The sequence below is a fragment of the Nerophis ophidion genome, linkage group LG18, assembly GCF_033978795.1.
Source record: "Nerophis ophidion isolate RoL-2023_Sa linkage group LG18, RoL_Noph_v1.0, whole genome shotgun sequence".
NCBI lineage: Eukaryota > Metazoa > Chordata > Actinopteri > Syngnathiformes > Syngnathidae > Nerophis > Nerophis ophidion.
The window spans coordinates 44,383,420-44,411,087 of NC_084628.1; the positions used below are offsets into that span (position 1 = coordinate 44,383,420).

The following is a 27,668-nucleotide window of genomic DNA, read 5'->3' on the forward strand; positions in this document are numbered from 1 at the left end:
TTGTGCTGGTTAGTGTCATCATCATGTTTGTTTGTGCTGGTTAGTGTCATCAACATGTTTGTTTATGCTGGTTAGTGTCATCAACATGTTTGTTTATGCTGGTTAGTGTCATCAACATGTTTGTTTGTGCTGGTTAGTGTCATCAACATGTTTGTTTGTGCTGGTTAGTGTCATCAACATGTTTGTTTGTGCTTGTTAGTGTCATCAACATGTTTGTTTGTGCTGGTTAGTGTCATCAACATGTTGGTTTGTGCTGGTTAGTGTCATCAACATGTTGGTTTGTGCTGGTTAGTGTCATCAACTTGTTGGTTTGTGCTGGTTAGTGTCATCAACATGTTGGTTTGTGCTGGTTAGTGTCATCAACATGTTGGTTTGTGCTGGTTAGTGTCATCAACATGTTGGTTTGTGCTGGTTAGTGTCATCAACATGTTTGTTTGTGCTGGTTAGTGTCATCAACATGTTGGTTTGTGCTGGTTAGTGTCATCAACATGTTGGTTTGTGCTGGTTAGTGTCATCAACATGTTGGTTTGTGCTGGTTAGTGTCATCAACATGTTGATTTGTGCTGGTTAGTGTCATCAACATGTTGGTTTGTGCTGGTTAGTGTCATCAACATGTTTGTTTGTGCTGGTTAGTGTCATCAACATGTTGGTTTGTGCTGGTTAGTGTCATCAACATGTTGGTTTGTGCTGGTTAGTGTCATCAACATGTTGGTTTGTGCTGGTTAGTGTCATCAACATGTTTGTTTGTGCTGGTTAGTGTCATCAACATGTTTGTTTGTGCTGGTTAGTGTCATCAACATGTTGGTTTGTGCTGGTTAGTGTCATCAACATGTTGGTTTGTGCTGGTTAGTGTCATCAACATGTTTGTTTGTGCTGGTTAGTGTCATCAACATGTTGGTTTGTGCTGGTTAGTGTCATCAACATGTTGGTTTGTGCTGGTTAGTGTCATCAACATGTTTGTTTGTGCTGGTTAGTGTCATCAACATGTTTGTTTGTGCTGGTTAGTGTCATCAACATGTTGGTTTGTGCTGGTTAGTGTCATCAACATGTTTGTTTGTGCTGGTTAGTGTCATCAACATGTTGGTTTGTGCTGGTTAGTGTCATCAACATGTTGGTTTGTGCTGGTTAGTGTCATCAACATGTTTGTTTGTGCTGGTTAGTGTCATCAACATGTTGGTTTGTGCTGGTTAGTGTCATCAACATGTTTGTTTGTGCTGGTTAGTGTCATCAACATGTTTGTTTGTGCTGGTTAGTGTCATCAACATGTTTGTTTGTGCTGGTTAGTGTCATCAACATGTTTGTTTGTGCTGGTTAGTGTCATCAACATGTTGGTTTGTGCTGGTTAGTGTCATCAACATGTTTGATTGTGCTGGTTAGTGTCATCAACATGTTGGTTTGTGCTGGTTAGTGTCATCAACACGTTTGTTTGTGCTGGTTAGTGTCATCAACATGTTTGTTTGTGCTGGTTAGTGTCATCAACATGTTTGTTTGTGCTGGTTAGTGTCATCAACATGTTGGTTTGTGCTGGTTAGTGTCATCAACATGTTTGTTTGTGCTGGTTAGTGTCATCAACATGTTGGTTTGTGCTGGTTAGTGTCATCAACATGTTTGTTTGTGCTGGTTAGTGTCATCAACATGTTTGTTTGTGCTGGTTAGTGTCATCAACATGTTTGTTTGTGCTGGTTAGTGTCATCAACATGTTGGTTTGTGCTGGTTAGTGCTTGTTTTTCGGTTTTCTTTACCAAACCCTAATGTGTGACCCCTCCCTTTAGAGGCAGCCTCAGTGATGGAACTAGGGAACTCCCAAACTGAATAAATAGAGGAGCGTGTGGGCTGTTCCTCAGAGCGTAGGGTGAGACTGTAACTGAGTGTGCAGCTCCATGCATTCTCCTCATGAGCTAAATTGAATTTTTTTCTCTGCCTGATTCCTTGCTTCTTGTTCTGTTTAATAGATAGTTTGGTGCTTAAACCTGACAGTTGTCACGCAGGGTAAAATGGTGGGTGCTTGTGTCTGATTGCCTAACACACAAAAAAAAATAAAAATGTATGATTTAAAAGATCATTATGATCACCTGGCGGCAGGTACAATGGTGGTCCGATAGGTGTGGGTTTGGGAGCGTCCACCTCGTTATCAGCCGCCCCCTGTGGTGGATTGTTGGCTGTTTGTGATGGGGAAGGTCTTTCTTCCAGCTGCTTCACCTGTGGCACAAGGAGAGAATCAGTTTGCCGTACAAACATGCGTTGCAAGTAGAAAAGCTCTTTACCTTGGACTCCATGGCGTCCATCCTGTGGCTCATGTCTGTGAGCATGGTGCAGTTCATGCACTCTGTGGACAGACAATGAGGACTTTCTGGATTAAAGAACTTCTCCTTTCTTACAATATCAGGAGGTGCAGCCAGGACACACAAGAACAGTGCCCTGGTAAAGAGCCACCACCCAAGAGTTTCTGAGGAACTTCTCCCAAAAATCATGCCACTCACTCATAAGATAAATATTATTCCATTAAATGTGTCTTCTGTCCTTTTTTTCTGGTTATGTCAGGGATGTCAAAGTGTCTTTCATGGAGGACCACATGGCAGTTATTTATGGCTTGGCTTCCATCCATCCATTTTCTACCGCTTATTCCCTTTCGGGGTCGCGGGGGGCACTGGCGCCTATCTCAGCTACAATCGGGCAGAAGGCGGGGTACACCCTGGACAAGTGCATGTCTTTGGAAGTGGGAGGAAGCCTTGCTTGTAAGAGCCAATATTGTTACACTTGGACTTCCTTTTATTCTCATTCAAAGTTGAGCTTTACAGTACAGATAAGAACAACATTTTGTTGCATGAGCTGTTTGTAGTGCAGGATGAAAGAGAAATAAGGTGCAGATATAAATAAATAGATGACTGTACAGATAAATATATTGCACTTTTGCATATGCATCCACGTTTATGGATGTATGTTATATTCTATTTGCAGGGATTTTCCTCTGGATTTCATTAATAATGATATACATTGTTTCAAGTAGACTGTCCATTTTACAGTAAAAACTTTACATTTACAAAATTTTACTGGAAAATTGTGTTTTCTACTTATTTTTTACAAAATTTTACTGTCAATGGAAAAACAGTGCCATTGTATTTTGGGAGAGTTTTACGGAAAAATCTGCCAGATTTTTACTAATAAATTGACATTGGTTTTTACACGAAGATGCCACTTTTTCTACCGTAAAAACAAATGTAGCATCTTTCCATTTACAGTAATACACCGTTAAAAACCACAACCATAGATTTTACTGTCAAAAACTGGGAGCTCAGTTAACAGAATTTTAACGCAAAAAACAGTAGTAGTTTTTTTCAATTTACAGTAATATGCTGTAAAGAACATTTATTGTCATTTTCATTCATTTGATGAGTAGTTTGCTGTAGAGTTAAGTATTTTTTATTCAGACAAAAATATGTTTGGAAAGTATGCTAATATAATGTAATATTTGTTGCAATATTGGATACTATTCAAGTTTAGAAGGTATGATTTTCAAGCAGTACATATATTTTTTCTGTCAAAATGAAAACTATTACATTAAGTGAGAAAATATGAAGTACTGTATTTCCTTGAATTGCCGCCGGGTATGTAGTATGTGCCTGCCAACAATTACTGCCGGGTCAAACTCGTTTCACAAAATATTATTTTTATTAGCGCATGTCTAGAATTTCCACCGGGTCAAACTCGTCACGTCACGAGTGACACTTCACCTGTCATCATTTTCAAAATGGAGGAAGCTGATTTCAATCATTTGAAATGGCATAAAGGGAAGAAGATTAAGAACTTATCAGTAGGATTTAAAGGGGAACATTATCAGCAGACCTATGTAAGCGTCAATATATACCTTGATGGTGCAGAAAAAAAGACCATATATTTTTTTGACCGATTTCCGAAATCTAAATGGGTGAATTTTGGCGAATTAAACGCCCTTCTATTTATCGCTCTCGGAGCGATGATATCAGAACGTGACGTCACCTAGGTAATGAAGTTGCCATTTTCTCAAACACATTACAAACACCGCGTCTCAGCTCTGTTAATTTCCGTTTTTTTGACTATTTTCTGGAACCTTGGAGACATCATGCCTGGTGGGTGTGTTGTCGGAGGGTGTAACAACACTAACAGGGAGGGATTCAAGTTGCACCACTGGCCCAAAGATGCAAAAGTGGCAAGAAATTGGACAAAATTTGTTCAAAATACGAGGGTGTGGGGAAAGCCGACGAAATGGTTTGTTCCGCACACTTTACCGACGAAAGCTATGCTACTACAGAGATGGCAAGATTGTGTGGATATCCTGCGACACTCAAAGCAGATGCATTTCCAACGATAAAGTCAAATAAATCTGCTGCCAGACCCCCATTGAATGTGCCGGAGTGTCTGCACTTTTTACCGGCGATGCTAAGGCAGACAAGGCACAGAGATGTATGGATAACCTGCAGATGCATTTCCAACGATAAAGTCAACTAAATCACAATGGTGAGTTTTGTTGATGTTGTTGACTTATGTGCTAATCAGACATATTTGGTCGCTGCATGACTGCCAGCTAATCGATGCTAACATGCTATTTAGGCTAGCTGTATGTACATTTGAAACTATATTTACATCCAGCGTTTCCCTCCACCCATATTTAATGCCAAACAAACACTTACAAATCGATGGATTTAAGTTGATCCAGTGTCACAAGATGTGAAACTTCCGATCGTTGGTCTGCACATTTTACCGGCGATGCTAAGGCAAACATGGCCGAATAGCGTCAATAGCTATTCGCTTAATAGCTTCAGTTTCTTCTTCAATTTCATTTTCGCTATCTGCCTCCATACTCCAACCATCCGTTTCAATCTGTTGAATCGCTTAAGCCGCTGAAATTCGAGTATGAATCGGAGCTAATGTCGCTATAGCTTGCTGTGCTATCCGTATTGGCATCACTGGATGACGTCATAGGAAAATGGAAGAAGGCTTCTTAGATAGGGAAATTCAGGCACTTTAAAGCCTTTTTTAGGGATATTTCGGGATGGGTAAAATTTTGAAAAAAACTTCAAAAAATAAAATAAGCCACTGGGAACTGATTTTTATTGGTTTTAACCCTTCTGAAATTGTGATAATGTTCCCCTTTAAGGTCCAAGCTATTGAATATGCTATAAAGAACAGTAGGAAGCTATGTTTTATTAATATACCGTAGCTGCTTGTGTCAAATATGAGTCATTAAATGCCCGCCTCCTGGTGGTAGAGGGCGCTAGTGATCCTTCTTGCGACTACTCGGCTGCAGAAGAAGTGACAACAAGCAGCAAGAGTGAGCAGCAATCGTTTGTTTTTTTCTCTGGCTTGCACTTTTAACATGGAGGATTACATATCTAAAATAAAACAGTTTTCTAAACTGGACTTTCAATGGAAGCAGGAGGTAATAAAGGAAGATCTCCATCGAGACAGAGAGACTTTTAAAACTGAAGAAAGATAAGGAAGACTTCTATAAACAAGTTATCGATGCTTTTGATCAGAAGGAGCTGCGCATGGACTTCATTTATAAGTAAAGGTAAGACCATAAAAACGTTTTTTTTAATTAAATGTGCTTTTCATGGTGGTATCCTTACATCACACTCAAATTTATAAACGCAGGCCTAAATTTACCACATGCCGTTGGTAAGTGCCAGAGTGAGAAGAGGTTTTAAATTAATTAGTGCCCTGGCGCCCATCAAGGAAATACGGTAGTTTATTGACACATGTTCCAGGTGTTTGCAGGCCAGGTAAAATGAGGTGACAGGCCAGATCTTGAGTCTGACACCTGTGCGTTATGAATCTGATACAATAGTCAAGGCCAGCGTGCGCACCTGCTGGTCTGCTGACTCGGCATGTTTTCCTTGTGCCACACCCCCAACATGTGTACCCCACAAGCCCAAACCATTCAGCGTGTGCAGCACATGGGAACATAAACACACGCCTCCAAGCCACAAACTGATATTTTTGCATGGCCACAAGACAAACAAAATGAAGTATTTAAAGGAAAGATTGACCAAATAAGGCATATTTTCCTGGCAAAGCACGTAAGTAGATGTGTGGAAATGTTCCCAGAAGACTCGAGCAGCTGGGCGGAGTCATCATTAGAACATTGTCATTGGCACTACAGATTGAAGCAAAATTAAAGGTTGTAAAAAAAGTATTTTCCTGTGACTCTTGGAGCAATTTGCTTCTCCTAAATACAGAATAATGTTTGGAGAAAAAGGCTGACTCTCTGCTAATTGTTATGCTTTAAGTTGCAAGACAAAATTGGAGTTACAAGCATCGCAGCCATTAGTTGGCGGAGAAAATGTCACAGTGAACTAGTCTTGCAATATTTTGGTAAAGGTACCGGTACTAAAATTATTTCCATACTTTTCGGTACTTTTCTAAATAAAGGGGACCACAAAAAATGTCATTATTGGCTTTATTTGAACAAAAAAATCTTTGTGTACATGAAATTATTATTGTCATTTAGTCCTTCAATAAAATGTTGAACATACACATTATGAGGGACAAACTGTAAAAAATGATTATTAATCTACTTGTTCATTTACTGTTAATATCTGCTTACTTTCTGTTTTAACATGTTCTATCTACACTTTTGTTAAAATGTAATAATCACTTATTCTTCTCTTCTTTCATACTTGACATTAGTTTTGGATGATACCTGTCAGAGTTATTTGTTGACGAACCCCAAGATGCAGAGATGGAGGCAGGCATGGAGTGAGCAAACATGATTTTAATATAAATACTAAGACAAAACCAAACAAAGGGTTCAAACCAAAAGCGCGCACGTGGGCGGATAAAAAAACAAAAGGCCTTTAGCATAGAAGCTAACAAGAAACAAAAAGGAACTTTAGCATGGAAGCTAGAGGATAAGAAACTGGAAATTGCTATGGCTAACAAAAACAGCTGACCGCTACGACGACCAGGACAAGATGTAGCACGACAGGTAATAGCTGAAATGATGCCAGACACGACAGATAGCAAAGACACAAGAGTGACATGTGGCAACGACAATACAAATGACAATACAATGATCCAGCAACTGACACAAGACAAAGGAGGTACAAATAGGAGCCGGCTGATTGGCAACAGGTGTGGCCAGATGCCAATCAGCCGCAGCTGAAGGGGAACACAGCACTCAGGGAACAAGACAGGAAGCTGAGAAAATAAGAGCACTAGACAGGAACTAAGGACAGGAAATACTAAACACACTGAGGAGAAACACAGCACTCAGGGAACAAGACAGGAAGCTGACAAATTAAGAGCACTTGACAGGAACTAAAAGACAGGAATCACTAAACACAGGAAACAGACAAATGCAGAGGAAAAAACTAAAACATAGACAAACTGTCAGGGGCAAGCCTGACAATACCACACATTTAGGTATGGATGTGATACCAAGTAGTTCCAGGATCATACATTGGTCATATTCAAAGTCCTCATGTGTCCGGGGACATATTTACTGACTTCATAAACATAATATACACATTTTTTTAAACGAAAGATGTTGTTATGCCAAAAAATATCGACGTAATCATAGTAGATACGTGCCTGTACTTGGTATCATTACAGTGGATGTTAGGTGTAGATCCATCCATGGTGTTTGTTTACATTTTGATGCGGGTGATATACGGTGTGTAGTGAAGCATGTTTAGCTATTCCTCGTCCTGCAGTGTACTTGTAAGAAACTTACTTAATTTTTCGCCATGGAGGTGGATTAGTCATTTTAGAAGTAGCTAAAACACTGCAGATGGACATTAGCCGCTAGTTAGCTAGCCATGTGTTAAAGCAGCTCTTCCTGAGGGTGTTTCAGTGTTATAACTTCACCTTTATCTTGACTTTTTGCACCAAAATGCGTCCATTCTCCCTTTTCTGTCTACACACTGTGTCTGCTTGTAAGTACTCTGTGTGTGTGCACTGCCGAACATGCTCCTATGTGCGTAAAACCAGCAATGTCATGTCGTGACTTCGACGCGGGACCGGTACTTTTCAGAGGCGGCGTAGTACCGAAAATGATTGAGTTTAGAGCTTCATCACAGAACCAGTTTAGCTCGCCAATTGAAATGAAAGAAAATCTACGAAAATGTATTATTTTGCTCACTTTTTAAAAAAAACGAAAGCAAACCATGAATTGATTAACGTGGACCTTGACCTAAACAAGTTGAAAAACTTATTGGGGTGTTACCATTTGGTGGTCAATTGTACGGAATATGTACTGTACTGTGCAATCTACTAATAAAAGTTTCAATCAATGAAATCACATATGCTTAATCCTGCTTAGTGTTTGCTGTGTTACCTTTTAAACATAAAACTGTGCCATTTTGTACAGAAACAAACAGTACATAAATATACTGTACTGTGCCAGGAACATTCTGTAGTTTTTTATGAAAATATTTGTTGTATGATTTTATCAGCATTACTGTTTATAATGAGATTTTTTTTTTATTCATTTTTAAAATCCCACAAGCACTATAAACAGCCTCTTACAAATTACGTCAAAGGACAAAATGATTCCTTTCATTTCACACATTTCATTCAATATCTTATCTTCTCCTCAGGGTGCAGACGCAGGATGGAGGTGTTGAAAAGGCAGCTGATAGTGCATTCTGGCTTTTGGCAGGAAATAGCACCAGCATTAGTTTTTTCCCACATTCTCTTTCACTGTACGCATCTCTGAATACAGTATGTGAAAGGATGTTTACTCTTTCCATCTACACTCTATTTATGCCATTTCAAAGACCCCCCTGACCCCCCCAAAAAAGGGTCACATATACTGTAAATACAGTGTGGATTTACTGTCAACTAAAAATAAAGCCATTATTATCTAAACTATGCACCTGGGGATAGGTTGATTGGCAACACTAAATGGTCCCTAGTGTGTGAATGTTGTCTATCTGTGTTGGCTCTGTGATGAGGTGGCGACTTGTCCAGGGTGTACCCCGCCTTCCGCCCGATTGTAGCTGAGATAGGCGTCAGCGCCCCCCGCGACCCCAAAAGGGAATAAGCGGTAGAAAATGGATGGATGGATGGATGGATGGATTATCTAAACTGCTGGCAACCCAAAAGCACCTTACAGCAAATGTATACTGCTATACAAGCTGTACATTGACTACTCTAAGCACTATAGATAAGTTCCATCTCTATATTATAGAGTAAAAAAATGTCTCTGAGGGACGACACGCACGCACACGCACGCACAATCCAATCCAATCCACTTTATTTATATAGCACATTTAAACAACAATACCGTTTCCAAAGTGCTGCACAGCCATGTTAAAAACAATATTTAAAAAAAACAATGTTATGTTCCACCAATGACTGAATAAAAACAAAAAATTAATAAATAGAAAAGCAATATAAATAAAACAATATAAAAACAAATATGATTAAAAACTATTTTAAAGGGTAAAATCAATTAAAACAGTAAAAGAGAAATCAAAGTGTATAAAAAACACAGAGGACAACAGAGGACCACACAACTCACGTGCTGTTAAAAGCCAAGGAATAAAAGTGGGTCATGAGACACACACACACACACACACACACACACACTTGCCAACCCTCCCAGATTTTCCGGGAGACTCCCGAAATTCAGCGCCTCTCCCAAAAATCTCCCAAAATTCAGGCGGAGCTGGAGGGAGCGTGGCCTCCAGCTCTGCCTGAAATCCGGACCTGAGTGACGTGTGTAAAGAGCGTGTCTGCCCAATGACTTTATAACTGTAGTGAATTGAAGTGAATTATATTTATATAGCGCTTTTCTCTAGTGACTCAAAGCGCGTTACATAGTGAAACCCAATATCTAAGTTACATATAAACAAGTGTGGGTGGCACTGGAAGCAGGTGGGTAAAGTGTCTTGCCCAAGGACACAACGGCAGTGACTAGGATGGCGGAAGCGGGAATCGAACCTGCAACCCTCAAGTTGCTGGCACGGCCACTCTACCAACCGAGCTATACCGCCCTGTAGAATGATCGAGTGCGAGTTCTTATGTGGCTTTATTGATAGGCAGTTTCATTAACGTCCTCCCAGCGCGGTAACAACACACAACAACAGCAGTCACGTTTTCATCTACCGTAAAGCAGTTAGTCTGCCGTAAACAGCAATGTTGTGACACTCTTAAACAGGACAATACTGACATTTACTGTACATGCATATATATGCAAAAATAGTGACAGAGAATAGAACAAGGATGGACAATTCAACCCTTAACTCAACAATTAGTAGATGAGTGTTACGTGTGTGTATATGTGTAAATAAATGAAATTGTACTTCTAAGAGTAGTTTTAATGCAACATACTTTTACTTTAACTTTAGTATATTTATAGAGAAGAAGTACAAAAACAGTATAAAAAACCGTACAAAACTGCGCCAGGGGGTTGTAAATTCAAAGTAACTAAAATAGAATGCAAAAAAAAAATATATATATAAAATAAACAAAGTACAAAGCCATAGGCTCACTCAATCTCAGTAAATAAGTTACATTTGGAACACAGCATCATCGTTTTCACAGCTTTTTGCTTGTTAGAGGTAGAGTGTTTTAATGTAGAGTTCTAAATCTTTTTTAAAGGCACAAAAAAAGGTCGGGTATTGAGAAACTTACATATATGAATATAAAACTTAGCCAATAGTATCATGAGCTTGCAAAGGTCAAATTCATTTTCAAATGTATGTCAATACAGTGTAAAACCAAATATATATCATTTAATATATATTATTGTTTTAGTTGCTTAAGACAGTGTTTTTCAACCACTGTGCCGCGACACACTAGTGTACCGTGTGATCTTATTTGGTGTGCCGTGGGAGATGGTGTCATTTCACCTAATCTGGGTTAAAAATATTTGTTTGCAAACCAGTAATTATAATCTGCAAATGTGCAGTTGTTGAGTGTCTGTGCTGGAACGGTGTAATACTTTTCCATATCAGTAGGTGGCAGCGGGTAGCTAATTGCGTTGTAGATGTCAGGAACATGGTTTGTCTCGATCACAATATGCGGGAGGCAGTGTGCAGGTAAAAAGGTATCTAATGCTTCAACCAAAAAAATAAACAAAAGGCATTGAAGCTTAGGGATGGCCATGCAAAACAAAGCTAAAACTGGACTGGCTGCAGTAAACAAAAACAGAATGCTGGACGACAGTAAAGACTTACAGCGTGTGGAGCAGCAGATGGAGTCCACAAAGTACATCCGTCCGGGGTATGACAATCAACAAAAAAATAAGGGCGCAAAACAAGAACTAAAACACTGCACACGGGAAAACTCCAAATAAGTCACGGCGTAATGTGACAAGAGCTACAGTGATGCATGGTTGGTTATGGTTTGAATTCATATCCCACAATTGCGAGAACGACTTTTTACTGTCAGATAGTGTCATTATTTTAATGTTTTCTGCTGGTGGAGTGCCTCCGGATTTTTGTTAACGAAAAAAATGTGCCTTAACTCAGAATAGGTTGAAAAACACTGGCTTTAGAGAGATTCCTGGCTATGAACTTGTTCATTGCTATTTTTATATTTTTGTGCATTACTTGTTGCCGTCATCATTAAACAAACAGGTTACTCATCAGTTACTCAGTACTTGAGTGGTTTTTTTCACAACATACGTTTTGGGGGACGGCGTGGCGAAGTTGGTAGAGTGGCTGTGGCAGAAATTTGAGGGTTACTGGTTCAATCCCCACCTTCTACCATCCTAGTCACGTCCGTTGTGTCCTTGAGCAAGACACTTCACCCTTGCTCCTGATGGGTCCTGGTGAGCGCCTTGCATGGCAGCTCCTGCCGTCCGTGTGTGAATGTGTGTGAATGGTTGAATGTGGAAATATTGTCAAAGCACTTTGGGCTCCTTAAAAAGGGGTAGAAAAGCGCTATCCAAGTACAACCTATTTACCATTTTTACTTTTACTCAAGTAAATATTTGGGTGACTACTCCTTACTTTTACTTGAGTAATAAATCTTTAAAGTAACAGTACTCTTACGTGAGTACAATTTCTGGCTACTCTACCCACCTCTGCACCTGGAACGCCAGGTCTCCATGGCTTTTAAAACCAGTTTTCGGGATCTTTAGAAGACCCTGGCCTGAAGACCGGAGGCAGATTTTTAGATCTTAAAGATCTAAAAAAATGATTTGAGAATGTCCGGCGGGCCAGATTGACAAGTTAAACGGGCCTTAGTTTGCCCAGGTCTGCAGTAGATCGTAATCAAATGAGTTGTTGCAATAAAAGGGTTGGGGTTATTCCTCCTAGTGCTAGACTGACTATATCTTCACATTGTTTACTGCCTTTGATCGCAACCACGCCATCCATCCGATCATCAGAGGAAAACCTAGTATTTCCTCTAAATAGAAGACTATGGCTCAGAAAATGCCTGGAATGTCAGCTGTCAGTCCCACAGAGGGGACCCACCCACATTGTGGTCATAGCAGGGAAAATCAGCAATTGGGAAACAACTGGCGCTCATAAATAACCTGGCCCCCGCCCGAGCATCTACGGTCTGCCTAAAATTGCCATGTCCGACCGCTGCACACAGGATGCTGACTGAGGTTTCTGCATCACGGAAATAGGACGGGGTGAACGGCTGGAGCACGTCTCGGGACACATTGAAGCCAACGCGGTGGTGTGACGTACCGTGCTACATCTACACGGGTGTGGTTTCTCAAGTCTTCATTTGAACCTCTGGAAACATTCCTTGGAGCGCGGCCACAAAGGCAAATAACAATCGACAGCATCAAGCAGCAAGCATTCCAAAGGATTCATCAAGCCAAAGACTGAGAGACTACTCCACCCAAGACCCCAAGTGGACTTGTTTGTTGTGCCTGGCAGCATGGAGACTCTGACACACATCCAGGTGTCAGGGCAACTAGAAAGGAGTTGTCAATTCAGATCGAGAGCCAGGCCTTCTCGTGTGTGACCTCACCAATGTGCTTTTGGAAGAATGGTGGAAAATTGCTTTAAATACAATCCGCAACCTTGTGGACAGCCTTCCCAGAAGAGTTGAAGCTGTAATAGCTGTAAAAGGTCATATTGAAGCCTATGGGTTAGGAATGGGATGGCACTTCAACTTCATATGTGAGTCAAGGCAGGTGGCCAAATACTTTTGTCAATATAGTGTATTCTAGCATGTTCCTATCACAGAAAATGTAATAGACCCAAGGTTGTTTGTATACTGTTCAAGCAGAACAGCATCCAAATATCGTGTCTTGTGTTGTCTTGTTTCCTCGTCACTTTGGTTGGATGCAACATGTCTGGTGTCTGTTAGGCTTCTAGCACAGTCGTGTTATTCATCAGACAAACATCTCTTCCTCACCTATGATCAGAGGTGGGTAGAGTAGCCAGAAATTGTACTCAAGTAAGAGTACTGTTACTTTAAAGATTTATTACTCAAGTAAAAGTAATCAGTAGTCACCCAAATATTTACTTGAGTAAAAGTAAAAAGTATGTTGTGAAAAAACTACTCAAGTACTGAGTAACTGATGAGTAACCTGTTTGTTTAATGATTACGGCAACAAGTAATGCACAAAAACATAAAAATAGCAATGAGCAAATTCATAGCCAGAAATATCTCTAAAGCAACTAAAACAATAATATATATTAAATAATATATATTTGCTGTTACACTGTATTGAATAAAAATTGAAAATGAATTTGACCTTTGCAAGCTCATGATACTATTGGCTAAGTTTTATATTCATATATGTAAGTTTCTCAATACCCGACCTGTTTTTTGTGCCTTTAAAAAAGATTTAGAACTCTACATTAAAACACTCTACCTCTAACAAGCAAAAAGCTGTGAAAACGATGATGCTGTGTTCCAAATGTAACTTATTTACTGAGATTGAGTGAGCCTATGGCTTTGCACTTTGTTTATTTTATATATATATATATATTTTTTTTTACATTCTATTTTAGTTACTTTGAGTTTACAACCCCCTGGTGCTGTTTTTATATTGTTTTGTACTGTTTTTGTACTTACCTTGATTATTATTTTCAACTGTTTGTAAATGATGAAATTTATTAATATAGGTTTGTAGAATTTTTTTTTTAAAAAGTGTGCAGTTAATCATGTGACCGCCTGGCTCTGTTTGATTGGTGAAACGGAGTCAAACGTCACCAGTGACTGCATTTGATTGGTGAAACAGAGTCAAACGTCCCCAGTGACTGCATTTGATTGGTGAAACGGAGTCAAACGTCACCAGTGACTGCATTTGATTGGTGAAACGGAGTCAAACGTCACCAGTGACTGCATTTGATTGGTGAAACGGAGTCAAACATCACCAGTGACTGCAATTGATTGGTGAAACGGAGTCAAACGTCACCAGTGACTGCATTTGATTGGTGAAACGGAGTCAAACGTCACCAGTGACTGCAATTGATTGGTGAAACGGAGTCAAACATCACCAGTGACTGCATTTGATTGGTGAAACGGAGTCAAACGTCACCAGTGACTGCATTTGATTGGTGAAACGGAGTCAAACGTCACCAGTGACTGCATTTGATTGGTGAAACGGAGTCAAACGTCACCAGTGACTGCATTTGATTGGTGAAACGCAGGCATGTGATAGATCCTACTTCGAAGGTCTGTCTGACAAAACAAAACAAAACAAAGCGTGCATTAACAGATCGCTAAAAATCAGTAGCGAGCTGAATGTAGATAAATGGAGCGGAGTAAAAGTAGCCTTTCTTCTCTATAAATATACTCAAGTAATAGTAAAAGTATCTTGCATTAAAACTACTCAGAAGTACAATTTATCCCAAAAGTTACTCAAGTAGATGTAACGGAGTAAATATAGCACGTTACTACCCATTTCTGGTACTAATGGGGCTAGTGTGTCTTGTTATGATATCATAAAGACACAGCAGGGGAAAACATGAGAAGAAAATAGTGACTAACAGAGCGATAGGGCCGTGTGTTCTGTGCCGATTCCCATTTTTGGGGTTTGCAATTTAATTATGTTGGGTTAGAAAAAGCAAACTTCCCTTGTGTAGATGCTGATGTTTACAGTGAGACCGCAGCTATAGGGTCTGTACTTGGATCCATAATTACAGCGAGGCAACATAAGACAGAGCTATTTTTCTTGGATTGCACTCAAGCTCATGGGAAAAGAATCCAGATTGGGTTGTGTTTAGTGACAGGTCAAATAAACACCAACCTATAGAGGATAATCTGCTTGGGACCGAGAGCGGGGGGAACAACTTGTCCCATCGCAACTGAAGTAGATGCAGCAACAGAAATCAATAGAGAACACCGTCGGGTTCTGGGAGTCTATCTACAAAGCAAAAAGCAAACCCATGTAGGTTTTGTGTGACAGGTTGATGAGGGACACAAGATCAAAGTGTACAGTACATGATTAGGAATGCTTGAAATAACAAAAAAAGGGAGTCTGATTTGACAAATAATATGTTCCATAAGACTGGAACCTGCAGTGGAAGAAGACAGTAAAGGATATCTTACAAAGTCTACTTCAAACCCAGCTGAAGTGTTAAGGCTGCAACATTTTTTACATCACAGCTGAATGGAGATCAAAACCGTGTGTGTGTGTGTGTGTGTGTGTGTGTGTGTGTGTGTGTGTGTGTGTGTGTGTGTGTGTGTGTTCCGCAGACAACCTCCAAAAAAAAAACTGTCTGCATCCCAGGAGCATGTTGTCCACACCCGCCTTCACCACCAAGTGGTCAACAATTGCTGCCATTAAGAACAGCTGGTGCTGAAACACACACACACACACACACACACACACACACACACACACACACACTCTTGTCGTTGCTACCTTCTTGACACGTTTGAAAAAATGCCTACCTCTCTAGGACCAGCCTTTCTAGATATATAAAGTGTATTTACAACATTAATAATATATACATACTATGCAAATATAAAAAAGGTCAGCTTTTAGTAATAAAAATATATATATATATTTTTGCTAGTAATTGGTTGTAAATCTTCATTATTTACTTCAGTATTACAGTATGTCTCTATATACATATTTATTTGATTCTTTTAAAATAATTTGGGCCAAAGGGGGCCATTTCAATTTCTTACACACACTTGTTATTTCATATGTTGACCAGAGGGGGAGCACTTTTAAAAGCGACACACAGTCAATGTGAAAAATCCCTCCTTTTTGGGACCACTCTCATTTTGACCAGCAGGGGTGCTAATGAGACATTGTCTGTTGGATGCAATGTTATTGGGACCATGATTTATGTCATCACTTCTTCACACCTCCTCATATGGAAGATACTTTTACAAGAACACACACACCTCCACTTCAACACCATGTGGGCTCTCACCCACTTTCACCACATTTCGACAATGCCTTATTCCTGACAGCCAGGACCCCAGCGTGCATGCAGTGTAAAGTACCGTGATGTAATGACCCCCCCCCTCATTCAAAAACCTATTTAATCATCTCTCCCCTCTGTCATCATCAAGCATTTCAGCATCCAAGCGCAGGACAAGATGAATGATGTGAACCCACCAGGTGTGACTCGGAGGGGGATCAGCAGGTCCTTATTTACTGAAATTAAAAGGCGACTTATTGTGGTTCCATCCATTTTTCGCTCACGTCTGAAAGGGTGGAGACGTCAGAGTGATGAGCGACACTGCAACGTTCAAAAGTGAGCACACGCCTCACATTTCTGAAACCCTTTTATCATTTCTTCTCAACAGACAATACTAGAGAAAAAACACTGACAAGTTTCAAAAGTACCTAGGAGTCTTGTTCACGAGTGAGGGAAGAGTGGATCGTGAGATCGACAGGCGGATCGGTGCGGCGTATTCAGTAATGCGGACGTTGTACCGATCCGTTGTGGTGAAGAAGGAGCTGAGCCGGAAGGCAAAGCTCTCAATTTACCGGTCGATCTACGTTCCCATCCTCACCTATGGTCATGAGCTTTGGGTCATGACCGAAAGGATAAGATCACGGGTACAAGCGGCCGAAATGAGTTTCCTCCGCCGTGTGGCGGGGCTCTCCCTTAGAGATAGGGTGAGAAGCTCTGCCATCCGGGAGGAACTCAAAGTAAAGCCGCTGCTCCTCCACATGGAGAGGAGCCAGATGAGGTGGTTCGGGCATCTGGTCAGGATGCCACCCGAACGCCTCCCTAGGGAGGTGTTCAGGGTACATCCAACCGGTAGGAGGCCACGGGGAAGACCCAGGACACGTTGGAAAGACTATGTCTCCCGGCTGGCCTGGGAACGCCTCGGGATCCCCCGGGAAGAGCTAGACGAAGTGGCTGGGGAGAGGGAAGTCTGGGTTTCCCTGCTTAGGCTGTTGCCCCCGCGACCCGACCTCGGATAAGCGGAAGATGATGGATGGATGGATGGATGGATGGATGGATTATTGTGGTTCCATCCATTTTTCGCTCACGTCTGAAAGGGTGGAGACGTCAGAGTGATGAGCGACACTGCAACGTTGAAAAGTGAGCACACGCCTCACATTTCTGAAACCCTTTTATAATTTCTTCTCAACAGACAATACTAGAGAAAAAACACTGACAAGTTTCAAAACCTGACCTTACTAGCCTCTATAAATCAAGCATTTCTAAACACACCTCAGTAGGCTGAATGAAGCTCTTCAACATACGACTTTTCACTGTCGACATCCAGCTATTTCATGTTTTAATGCTTTCTGCTGGTGGTGTGCTTTGAGACTTTTTCAATGGAAAAATGTGCTTTGGCTCAGAAAAGGTTGAAAAACACTGGACTACACTATCAAGCTTCCCTTGACTCTGAACAAGATAAGATGTAGAAAACGAGAGGATGCAAGACTAGTGCTGTCTCTTGGGAAGATATACAGTACAGTAATGCAAGTGCCGGCTAAAATGTGGGGGATGTACTCCCCTGTGTGGAAGTCAAAAGCAGCAGGAACTAAACACAACCGAGTTTAAGAAGGTTCTTGTGGCCCATTGGCTGTGGTCTCAGGGAACTTTATGGAAATAAAAGTATTCCCTCTTTTGTGCCTGAGAACATTGGTTGTGTGTGTCCCATTGCCAAACAAAGATGGTTGAACCATTAACTGACTCTGTAGACCGACATGCGGCCCGCGAGACGTTATTTTGCGGCCCCTACCTTAATATGAAAGTCTAATGTAAGTGCGGCCCGTGAGTTTTATATGAATGACGCTTGACAGCGTTGTGTCATTTGGCTCCAAAATGGCTCTTTCAACGTTCTGGGTTGCCTACCCCTGCATTAGTGGAAAAGCGGCAAATGAGTGAACGCGACAGAGATGTTGCCATGGAGATGAGAATTTTCTTACATGTCCAGCTGCAGTCAAACCGCGACACCTGTCTGTCGGTAATAACAGTCCCCGATAACTTGGACCAATTCAAACCGTTATTTGGAGATATGTCCGATAACATCGGAATGCCGATATTATCGGCCTATAAATGCTTTGGAATGTATGTGGAGAGGCGGAGGCCGGCGGGCCGACGGCGGGGCATGGCACGCTAGAACCCTGCCCAAGATGGCGACAAGAAGGCGGCAAATGCGGCGGAGCAGAGAGGCGGGGCATGCCGGGAGCAACGCCACAGACGAAATCAGGTGCGTGGGTCGCGCACCTGGACACAATCAACACATCTCCTCTGGCTGTATAAAAGGGGAGAAGGAGGAGGGATCGGTGCTGAAGGAGTTGGAGAGCTGGAAAGAGCGATCAAAGAGCAACAGAGAGCGAGTCATAGAATGGGACGACGACGACGGCGGCTGAAATAGCCGACCGGAGAGCGAGAGGCGGAGGAGCGAGCAGTGCGAGTGACAACGGCGCAAAAGTCTGCCTTTGTTTGAAAAAATAAGAGAGTCAAACCCGTTCCTACCATGTCCTTCCTGGGTGGTCCACTGAACCCGAGCGGTGACAGCAAGAGACTGTCACAATGTAATATCGGAAATTATCGGTATGTTTTAAAAAGTAAAATGTATGACTTTTTATAATGCCGCGGTACGGAGTGATACACGGACGTAGGGAGAAGTACAGAGCGCCAATAAACCTTAAAGGCATTGCCTTTGCGTGCCGGCCCAGTCACATAATATCTGCGGCTTACGGCGCCTTTAACAGACACGCACAAGTGAATGCAAGACATACTTGGTCAACAGCCATACAGGTCACACTGAGGGTGGCCGTATAAACAACTTTAACACTGTTACAAATATGCGCCGCACTGTGAACCCACACCAAACAAAAATGACAAACAATTCGGGAGAACATCCGCACCGTAACACAACATAAACACGACAGAACCAATACCCAGAACCCCTTGCAGCACTACTGTAACTCTTCAGGGACGCTACAATATTTTCTTTTCTTGCATCCAGTGGCCCCCAAGTGAATTGAGTTTGAGACCCCTGCTGTAGACAGAACCACTGCACATGTTGGCATTTTTGTCTTTGTTCGGTACTGCAGACCTCGCACTTAGGGAACTCACTAAATTTAGATCACGATTCCCACGTCAAAACACGCAATGGTCTTCTAGTTCCTGGGGGAAAGTTCCTACACCTACAGTTCTTTGATTGATAGTGGGTTGGATCATTTTTAAAAAAAAACTCTGATACAAAACCAAACATGCCTGACACTTGGAAGCAGAATTCAGTTCCCTCAGGCATTGCCAGGCCGAGTTCCCAGCCTGTTTGGACTCCAAAAATACACAGAAACCTGCAGATTAGAGATAACATGTATGGACGCACATATGGCTCTTATCATTGTCCAAAACTTGTCCAGAAAAACTTTTTTTAAACCAGCTTAAGTGTGTAAAAGCGGGTGGTTGCAGTCTGAGGGACAAAGTGCCGTAAGGCGGTGAGAAGGAGCCAATGAAAGAAATGGAAAAGACAGAAGAAGCACGGAGAGAAGATCACTCATCAGGCACAGCTGAGATCTCCCGTCACTCCTCGCAGGTCAAAGGTTGCTGCCTGACCTACATTAGACGTGAGATGTAATGGAGGCATCTTTCATATCCAGCTTGCAGTCCACAGAAGCACATGTGGGATATGCATCTCTTCAATTGCTTTAGCATAACCAGCGCAGAGAAGGTTATCTGACGGACACAGGAAGTGAGATACATTAAGTGGGAAGCGGTGAGGAAATTCTTCCTTTTCAATCTGAAGGTCAGGAATTGACCAGAGAATCAATTCCAGACCTTTAGCTTCCCAGGTAATGTGACACTGCTACAATTGGTGAGGGGGCCTCTGGCCTTATTTTTTAATTATTGCAACCTTCTCCTGCATGATCTGCTTGTACCCAATTTTCCGGACTACAAACCCCGTTTCCATATGAGTTTGGAAATTGTCCATCCATCCATCATCTTCCGCTTATCCGAGGTCGGGTCGCGGGGGCAGCAGCCTAAGCAGGGAAACCCAGACTTCCCTCTCCCCAGCCACTTCGTCTAGCTCTTCCCGGGGGATCCCGAGGCGTTCCCTGGCCAGCCGGGAGACATAGTCTTCCCAACGTGTCCTGGGTCTTCCCCGTGGCCTCCTACCGGTTGGACGTGCCCTAAACACCTCCCTAGGGAGGCGTTCGGGTGGCATCCTGACCAGATGCCCGAACCACCTCATCTGGCTCCTCTCGATGTGGAGGAGCAGCGGCTTTACTTTGAGTTCCTCCCGGATGGCAGAGCTTCTCACCCTATCTCTAAGGGAGAGACCCAAAGCTCATGACCATAGGTGAGGATGGGAACGTAGATTGACCGGTAAATTGAGAGCTTTGCCTTCCGGCTCAGCTCCTTCTTCACCACAACGGATCGGTACAACGTCCGCATTACTGAAGACGCCGCACCGATCCGCCTGTCGATCTCACGATCCACTCTTCCCTCACTCGTGAACAAGACTCCTAGGTACTTGAAGTCCTCCACTTGGGGCAGGGTCTCCTCCCCAACCCGGAGATGGCACTCCACCCTTTTCCGGGCGAGAACCATGGACTTTGGAAATTGTAGTAGATGTAAATATAAACAGCAAAGTGTAAAAGCCAGCATGTGTGATGGTATGGGGGTGCATTAGTGCCCAAGGCATGGGTAACTTACACCAACATTGAATGACCGTGACCTTCTATCCCTCAAACGGCACTGTTTCAAAAACCGACATCAATCTCGAAAGGATATCACCACATGGACTCAGAAACACTTCAGAGAACCACTGTCACTAAATACAGTTTGTCGCTACATCTGTAAGTGCAAGTTAAAGCTCTACTATGCGAAGCGAAAGCCATTTATCAACAACATCCAGAAACGCCGCCGGCTTCTCTGGGCCCAAGATCACCTAAGATGGACTGATGCAAAGTGGAAAAGTGTTCTGTGGTCTGACGAGTCCACATTTCAAATTGTTTTTGGAAATATTCGACATTGTGTCATCTGGACCAAAGGGAAAGCGAACCATCCAGACTGTTATCGACGCAAAGTTGAAAAGCCAGCATGTGTGATGGTATGGGGGTGCATTAGTGGCCAAGGCATGGGTAACTTACACATCTGTGAAGGCACCATTAATGCTGAAAGGTACATACAGCTTTTGGAGCAACATATGTTGTCATCCAAGCAACGTTATCATGGACGCCCCTGCTTATTTCAGCAAGACAATGCCAAGCCACATTCAGCACGTGTTACAACAGCGTGGCTTCGTAAAAAAAGAGCGCGGGTACTTTCCTGGCCCGCCTGCAGTCCAGACCTGTCTCCTATGGAAAATGTGTGGCGCATTATGAAGCTTAAAATACGACAGCGGAGACCCCGGACTGAACATAGAACAAGAATGGGAAAGAATTCCACTTTCAAAGCTTCAACAATTAGTTTCCTCAGTTCCCAAACGTTTATTGAGTGTTGTTAAAAGAAAAGGTGATGTACCACAGTGGTGAACATGCCCTTTCCCAACTACTTTGTCACGTGTTGCAGCCATGAAATTCTAAATTATTTATTATTTGCAAAAAAAAAATAAAGTGTATGAGTTTGAACATCAAATATGTTGTCTTTGTAGCATATTCAACTGAATATGGCTTGAAAAGGATTTGCAAGTCATTGTATTCTGTTTATATTTACATCTAACACAATTTCCCAACTCATATGGAAACGGGGTCAAAAAGCGATAAAATGCCCTTTCATTTGCCCAGGTCTGATTCAAAAGGTCATAAACTGTTTTTTTTTTTTATGCTTTCGCAATGAATTTATTCCATTTATAATTAATAAATCATACTTTGAGAAACATAATTTACCATGGCCAAGCCCGGAATCAATTAACTGCGATAAAGCAGGCTTTCCTGAAGGCTCTGCGGTCCCTTAGTTTTGGAGTAGGTTTTGCAAAAAAAAAAAAAAAAAAAAAAACTAAGCAATACGCACACACGATTAATGCTTTGCTGCTAAGTGACGTTAGACAGGAGAGATGTGTTTAAGGTTTAGAAAATACCTGGGAAAATGTAGCTTTTGGTGTTGAAAATAGCAATTCTACGGCCAGTAGTTGAACTGCTTGTACGATATGCTGACCTTTTAGTTTTTGTTTTGTCCAATGTTTAAGACAGAAGCTTTATTCCAGATTGCAAGACCATTTGGCCATTGGAATGTTGAGGTCCCACTGCCACATAAATGACCCTCTATGATGTATATTCATTTCAAATGCAACTGCTGTGTTATTGTGGTGGAGAGAGGATAGCACACAAGCACTTGTGTGAAACCACCAGACTGTTCCACATACTTCTTCAGGATGGCTGCACTGCATCTGTCTTTAGTGGGCACACTTTGTGGTCTGTGGTATCCAAGAAGAACACCACCAGCTATCTTCGAAAAAGTGTCAAGTACAACCTCGAGTCTTTAAAGGCAGCCCTGCTGGAAACTCCACTTTTGTATTTCTCCATTGACGCAAGTAACAATGCTGACATTCATTGAGACATCACTTGTTAACAGGCCAGTGGCATTAACATGCAGTACATAGAGGAATGTACAACACACAGGGCAATAGAACATGTCTACACTAAGTTGGAGGAATAATTCTTTAGCCTAAGCCCCGTTTTAGCCACACTAAACTCCCTCCTCTGACACATTTTTACACGGGTAAGTACGCCGTGTATTTCTTGAATCTCCGGCTCTTAGCTTTGTATGGACTCATTGATAAATGATAAATGATAAATGGGTTGTACTTGTATAGCGCTTTTCTACCTTCAAGGTACTCAAAGCGCTTTGACACTACTTCCACATTTACCCATTCACACACACATTCACACACTGATGGAGGGAGCTGCCATGCAAGGCGCTAACCAGCACCCATCAGGAGCAAGGGTGAAGTGTCTTGCTCAGGACACAACGGACGTGACGAGGTTGGTACTAGGTGGGATTTGAACCAGGGCCCCCCGGGTTGCGCACGGCCACTCTCCCACTGCGCCACGCCGATCCTTTACAAACTGAGTTCGGAGGGGAAGTGATGCCAGAAAGACCACGCCCACACAGGAAGTGACGTCAGAAAGAACCAATCAACCAATCAATGTTTATTTATATAGCCCCAAATCACAAATGTCTCAAAGGACTGCACAAATCATTACGACTACAACATCCTCGGAAGAACCCACAAAAGGGCAAGGAAAACTCACACCCAGTGGGCAGGGAGAATTCACATTCAGTGGGACGCCAGCGACAATGCTGACTATGAGAAACCTTGGAGAGGACCTCAGATGTGGGCAACCCCCCCCCTCTAGGGGACCGAAAGCAATGGATGTCGAGCGGGTCTAACATGATACTGTGAAAGTTCAATCCATAGTGGCTCCAAGACAGCAGTGAGAGTCCCGTCCACAGGAAACCATCTAGTTTAGATGGAACGAGCTATAGCTAGCTTCGAAACAAAGCGGTTTCATAACTCGGAGCTAACCACTGGAAATATGGAGGAGAGTCATCCAGACATGCCCGTGTTTCTTATTCCTTGTGGAAATCACACATGAATACCTTAAGAGAAAGCCATTGCAGCTATCTGGGATACAACACTTCTCAGACGCCAAGAGAACTTTCCAATGTCCGGCCGGGTCAGCTGTGATTCTACTTAGCGAAAAATGTTGTCCATTTGTTAATAATAATTATAAAACATTTAACTTATAAGGCGTACAAAATCAAAACAATAAAATCTAATTGGATAAAAACAACAACAACAACAAAGATAGATAAGATAAGAGGATTACTATGAACAAGCAGTCAGGACTAGGTGTGTTTTGAGTCTTGACTTGAAGAGGAATATTGAGTCTAAGTTACGAAGGTCTGGTGGTAGAGTTCCAAAGATGTGGGGCAGACCGGCTAAAAGCTTGCGGACCCAAGGTGGTCACTTTAAATAAGTGGCAGAAAGCAGGAGTCTTTTATTTTAAGCCCAGAGGCGCACTGACAGATGCACACTGGGTCAATAGAAAGAAAAGTTCTTACCCTGACGACACTCCTCGCCAACAAACCCGGGGCAGCACTTCCACTCCAGTGCAGTCACCTGCTTGTAGGCCACCTTAAACGACGGTCTGATGACGGTCCTGTAGCTGAAAAGAAACATACATGCATGTTTTTATTTTAGTGGAGACAACAGAAAAAACTGAGAAAAGAGAGCACAAATTCATTCTGAATGTTCCATTTTTGTTTTAGTTTGAAAGGACAATGCACAGAGACATGAAGCTCAAAGACAGATATGTTTTGTACCAGATTATAGCTAAATAGCTCATTTCCATCTGCAATACCTGGCTACTTAAATTAAAGGGATACAAAAATCATGCAATAAAATAATGACAATAAAGTCATACCATAGCATGTAATCAAATTAAGAAAAGTGATCAAAAGCCCTTTCATGGACACATACTTAATATACAATACAACCACACCTCATTTACATCAAAATGAGACAATACATGCTCTTGTTTACATCCGTCATCATTTGTAAAAACACCATTTTAACACACACACCTCACATTTTACAACAAAAATGCTGTCATGGATAAATATAATACACATTAAGTTGATCTGTCAAACATAGTGTCCACCTTAGTGACCGTGTGAGCAGCTTTGATTGCTCCAAAGTAACATTCTAACTTCTACTGTGAATGAAGATTCATCTGTTAGACCAGTGGTTTTCAAGCTTTTTCCAGTGATGTACCCCCTGTCAACATGTTTTTAATTCAAGTACCCCCTAATCAGAGCAAAGCATTTTTGCTTGAAAAAACGAGATAAAGAAGTACGTCATCAGTTTCTGATTTATTGTGCAAAAATATTGCTCATTTGTAGTGGTCTTTCTTGAATTATTTGGAAAAAAGACATACAAATACCTAAAAACTTGTTGAAAAATAACCAAGTGATTCAATTATAAATGCAGATTTCTCCACATAGAAGTAATCATCAACTTAAAGTGCCCTCTTTGGGGATTGTAATAGAGATCTATCTGGATTCATCAACTTACTTCTAAACATTTCTTCACAAAAAAATTAATCTTTAACATCAATATTTATGGAACATGTCCACAAAAATGTAGTTGTCAACACTGAATATTGCATTGTTGTATTTCTTATCACACTTTATGAACTTACATTCATGTTTTGTTGAAGTATTATTCAATAAATATATTTATAAAGGATTTTTGAATTGTTGCTATTTTTAGAACATTTAAAAAAAATCTCACGTCCCCCTTGGCATACTTCAAGTACCCCCAGGGGTACAAGTACCTCCATTTGAGAACCACTGTGTTAGGCTTTTCAAGTTTGTTGTGAGGTTGTTCCATTCCTCTGTGGCTTGATGATTTGATACAACTTCATTTATATTCATAAAGTACACAATTCGTAAAAATCATGATTTGTTCAAATATTTCCCCCCCAGTATCGTCGATACATGACGATATTCATGAAATGAATCTCATGATTCATGATTCTCCTGCCTGATAGTGAGGCACAAGGCTTCTATTTTGACTAAAGCGCACGTTACCAAATAGTTATTTGTCCTATGAAGTAAAAAGTACAATACCTGAGGACTTTAGAACAAGGTCCAGGCCAGCGGCAGGACTGGAACACTCTCTGCACGGAGGATTCGGTGCCATTTTGCACCTGACAGGACACCGTCTTTGAGACAGCATACTGACACCAGTTTCTAGAACACAGAATGAGAGAGAAGTGGTAACCATTGAATGAAAAGTGAAAAATAAATGAGTTGGGAAATTGTGTTAGATGTAAATATAAACAGAATACAATGATTTGCAAATCCTTTTCAAGCCATATTCAGTTAAATATGCTACAAAGACAACATATTTGATGTTCAAACTCATAAACATTGTTTTTTTGTTGCAAATAATCATTAACTTTAGAATTTGATGCCAGCAACACGTGACGGAGAAGTTGGGAAAGGTGGCAATAAATACTGATAAAGTTGGAGAATGCTCATCAAACACTTATTTGGAACATCCCACAGGTGTGCAGGCTAATTGGGAACAGGTGGGTGCCATGATTGGCTATAAAAACAGCTTCCCAAAAAATGCTCAGTCTTTCACAAGAAAGGATGGGGCGAGGTACACCCCTTTGTCCACAACTGCGTGAGCAAATAGTCAAACAGTTTAAGAACAACCTTTCTCAAAGTGTATTTGCAAGAAATTTAGGGATTTCAACATCTACGCTCCATAATATCATCAAAAGGTTCAGAGAATCTGGAGAAATCACTCCACGTAAGCGGCATGGCCGGAAACCAACATTGAATGACCGTGACCTTCCATCCCTCAGACGGCACTGTATCAAAAACCGACATCAATCTCTAAAAGATATCACCACATGGGCTCAGGAACACTTCAGAAAACAACTGTCACTAAATACAGTTGGTCGCTACATCTGTAAGTGCAAGTTAAAGCTCTACTATGCAAAGCGAAAGCCATTTATCAACAACATCCAGAAACGCTGCCGGCTTCTCTGGGCCCGAGATCATCTAAGATGGACTGATGCAAAGTGGAAAAGTGTTCTGTGGTCTGACGAGTCCACATTTCAAATTGTTTTTGGAAATACTTGACATTGTGTCATGTGGACCAAAGGGGAAGTGAACCATCCAGACTGTTATCCACGCAAAGTTGAAAAGCCAGCATGTGTGATGGCAAATCAAAGCAATCATTCAACGCAAGCAAAATGACTTAAAAAACACGCAATGACAGAAGAAATTTCCCCCAACAATAATTGATTGATTGATTGACATTTTCATAAGTCTATCACACAGTACAGTACATATTCCCTACAATTGACCACTAAATGCTAACACCCCTATACGTTTTTCAACTTGTTAAAGTCGGGGTACAGTTAATCACTTCATGGTAACACAGGTAAGCTCACCTGAGTTGGGCACGTGATCCGGTGGCGGGTGTTCCCGCGCTGCTGCCACTCTGCTGGGTGATGACGCGCTGCCTCTGCACGCTGATGCCCGGCAGGCGGTAAACAAAGCCCGTGGCCGTCGTCGCACTAAACAAACAAGTGCAAAGCGTGCACAGCAACATCAAAGCCATCACTTCTTAATAGTTTTAGGTCTGAGAAAATGAGGACAAAGTTGAAGAGAAAACAGCCGGCCAGCACGCCTAGGAGCACATGGCAGTGTTGAGTAGAAGCACAGAGCTGCTCTTCCTGCACAACATGCCGGCTTACGTCGTGCAGGAGTCAGATGTCCTGTGCGTAAAAGACGCAGGCTGGGTGTGCGCCACACTAATGTTCTCCGCGACTAAATCAGCACTTTCACCACAACATA

General features: G+C 41.7%; 1 protein-coding gene across 3 annotated transcripts in view; it reads right to left on the reverse strand.

The window, feature by feature from the left end:
- The window catches only part of LOC133537252 (collagen alpha-1(XXVI) chain), a 61,982-nt gene extending 34,314 nt beyond the window's left edge, over window positions 1–27,668 (reverse strand). Inside the window, exons 1-5 of one of the 3 annotated variants that reach the window (XM_061878216.1) lie at window positions 27,263–27,668; window positions 25,923–26,045; window positions 24,354–24,457; window positions 2,265–2,326; window positions 2,073–2,199 (exon numbers count right to left, since the gene is read on the reverse strand). In XM_061878216.1, coding sequence (XP_061734200.1) covers window positions 2,073–2,199; window positions 2,265–2,326; window positions 24,354–24,457; window positions 25,923–26,045; window positions 27,263–27,432 — 586 coding nt within the window. In that variant the 5' untranslated portion in view covers window positions 27,433–27,668. The remainder of the gene's footprint in view (window positions 1–2,072; window positions 2,200–2,264; window positions 2,327–24,353; window positions 24,458–25,922; window positions 26,046–27,262) is intronic. The other 2 variants (XM_061878215.1, XM_061878217.1) reach the window with 2 other exon arrangements.